The sequence below is a fragment of the Gavialis gangeticus genome, unplaced genomic scaffold, assembly GCF_001723915.1.
Source record: "Gavialis gangeticus isolate Ggan-Ray unplaced genomic scaffold, GavGan_comp1, whole genome shotgun sequence".
Taxonomy (NCBI): domain Eukaryota; kingdom Metazoa; phylum Chordata; order Crocodylia; family Gavialidae; genus Gavialis; species Gavialis gangeticus.
This window is the reverse complement of record NW_017729034.1, coordinates 2,711,862-2,714,351: the sequence shown is the minus strand read 5'-3', so window position 1 is coordinate 2,714,351 and position 2,490 is coordinate 2,711,862. Positions and strand designations below refer to the sequence as shown.

At 57.5% G+C, this 2,490-nt stretch overlaps 2 protein-coding genes across 4 annotated transcripts in view; one reads left to right on the top strand and one right to left on the bottom strand.

Annotated features, from left to right (window-relative positions):
- BLZF1 (basic leucine zipper nuclear factor 1) overlaps positions 1–342 on the bottom strand; it is a 14,280-nt gene extending 13,938 nt beyond the window's left edge. The window contains exon 1 of the mRNA XM_019526782.1: positions 195–342. Within this exon, the coding sequence (XP_019382327.1) occupies positions 195–216 (22 nt within the window). The 5' untranslated portion in view covers positions 217–342. The remainder of the gene's footprint in view (positions 1–194) is intronic.
- Positions 343–387: 45 nt separating this feature from the next.
- The window catches only part of NME7 (NME/NM23 family member 7), a 194,191-nt gene continuing 192,088 nt past the window's right edge, over positions 388–2,490 (top strand). Inside the window, exon 1 of one of the 3 annotated variants that reach the window (XM_019526786.1) lies at positions 388–561. In XM_019526786.1, coding sequence (XP_019382331.1) covers positions 559–561 — 3 coding nt within the window. In that variant the 5' untranslated portion in view covers positions 388–558. The remainder of the gene's footprint in view (positions 562–2,490) is intronic. The other 2 variants (XM_019526783.1, XM_019526785.1) reach the window with 2 other exon arrangements.

Genomic DNA, 2,490 nt, shown 5'->3' with positions numbered 1-2,490 from the left:
GAGTCTATGCGAGGCTGGGCTGGGGGGCTGAGTGCCAAGTGCATGCACCTGTGCGCCTCAGCCCAGCAGGTCAGTCCGTGGGGGAGGGGCGGGGCGGGGCTAGATGGAGGCCCGCCGGTGAGGGCCAGTGCCGCAGAGGCAGAAGCAGGGGACCGCGGGAGGAAGCCGGTCCCCGGGCGGGCAGCGGCGCTAACCTTTCTTCTCTCCGCGCGTCATGGTGTCCAGGCGGCGCCGGTACTGCGCGCAGGGGGCACCAAGGCTAAAGGGGAGAAGAGACTGTAGCGAGTCCCGGCCCGGCCCGCGGCTCCCCCAGCTCCCCAGCCACAGACCCACTCCGCGCGAGCGGCTTCCGCTGACGACGGCGGGGGGGCGACGACTTCCGGCTAACAGACACGCGCGACGTCACTTCCCTTCTTCCCCTCCGAGCGCTTCCGTTTCCGGGCCACGCGGCTCTCCACCAATCACGCTCGTCGGGGCGGGGATTGCGTTGCCTGGAAGCGGCTTGGCTGCAAGCGGCGTCTGTCTGAACCGGGGCTGCGTCCACTGGACCACGGGACCATGGTGAGCGCCGCGGGGGCGGGGGGCGTCACGGTGCTCAGCGGGACGTCCTCCATCCCCCCTCCCCCGCGGGATGGTCCGCTCCATCCCTTGGCTGGAAGCTTCCCTGCCCGCCTCCAGCGGGGGAGAGGGCTATACCACTGCCGGGGGCGGGGGTGGAGTGTACCACTGCCGGGGGCGGGGGCTGCTGAAGGGGGCGGAGGCAGGCGGCTCGAGGGCACCCTCTGCGTCACGGAGTCCTCTGTGACGTGAGTCCGCCTCTTCGTTCGAGCGGCCGCGATTGGCTGGAGGAGAGCTGCGCCGGGCGTTCTCAGTCCCACCCTGAGCCGGGCTCGGCCGGGAGGCACCTCGTGACGTCATCCAGCCCGGGTAGGCAGGACCAGCATGTGGGTGATTTCGGGTCCTGTTCAACCTGAGTTTTAAAAAGTTTTCACCCAAGACCCCCCGCATAATCTGAAAGGTCCAACTAATCTCCAGCCTCAATTTCCGCTGCTGCACCTTGAGGCCAGTGTTCCGACTCCTGCCCCTCCACTGCAGGGCTGGATCAGGCCCGCAGCAGACTCCATTTCCCAGTGGCCCCTGCCCGTGTTGCTGTGGCCGGTTTCTATGGAGACCCCAAGAGCCGCGGGGCCATGACCCTGCAGGGCCAGGGTTTCCAAGCTGCACTGGCAGGGCATGTGGCTGGGTGGGGAGCTGCTTCGGGGCTCGGGCTGCGATCTGGTGGCGGTGACTGCACAGGGCAGAACTGCGATGCGATGCGCTGCACGCATGCTCCAGTGGTTGGCCGGTGGTTTGTCTACCCCTGCCCTACAGCCATAGAGAAAACCCCATCTCCATCCCCTCTGTAAACACCCTTCAGGCATCTGAAGCCTGTTGTTAGATTCCCCCACCCCATTTCTCTTCTCCATGCTAAATACCTATTGGCTAGATTCCCACATGTATTTCAAGGCAAGAAAGTTATTTTGAAACCTAGTTTAATCTAAATTTGATGTATGTCATTACAAGTAGTCTTTTTGCTACTCCTTTGGATGATTTTAATAAAATTCATAAGAAGAAGTAATTGTTATGATATTTTAGCTTTATTTTTTCACGCTGTGGTTACAGTCCATTGCCAATAATGCTTCTAAACCACAGTGACAACGGAAGTTGCACTTTGATTGATGTTGGTCAGCAGAAGAGTCTGATACCATTTCGAGACTGAATTACTTTTCCAGAAAAACAACATTCATCCCCGGGAGCTGGGCAAAGTGATTTCACTTACTGATGTCAATCCTAGTTCTTTCAGCCTGTCCACATGTTACAGGGCTCCTTTCCCCAGTCTGTGCAGGGGAGTGGCAGTGACTTGTGTCAAATTATATGACAATGTTGAGTGATTCCAATCTGACTACATTCGAAACACTCTGCATCTCCTAAAATGAGGAGATGTGGGGCAGCACATAGCAAAGAGATAAAGTACTGTATTGGGGGAGCAGGAAGGGTCTGTTCTCTCAGGCCTGAAAGTAATGCCAGGGCAGAGCTGTGCTTCTGTGTGTTTTAAAAGTGAAGGTGTCTTGTGTGCTGAGCTCCTAAACCCTGTTGCTCTGTGTCTGTGGAAGATGTCTGCTGTGGTCCTTGTAGGCATTCTGTTCCTGTTTGGTGTGGGCAACTAGAGAAGGGGAAAAGCAGGGTCTAGTCATGACACTGGATTGGGATTTAAGAATCTGAATGTACAAGCTGTGGCCAGGACAGTCCTGAGCACACTGCCCATCTGCTCCTGTTGATGTACTCCAAACCTGGAAGTATGTTTGTTAGGCCACCCTTAGGTTGCCCCTGGTGTCCACTCTGAAGCATACTGGAGATTGAGAGATCTTCCCTGTAGTGGTTTCACTGGCACATTTCTGGGCTTGCAGCATGTCAGGAGTGAGTAGGCAAGGGTGTGCTTAGGACTGTCCT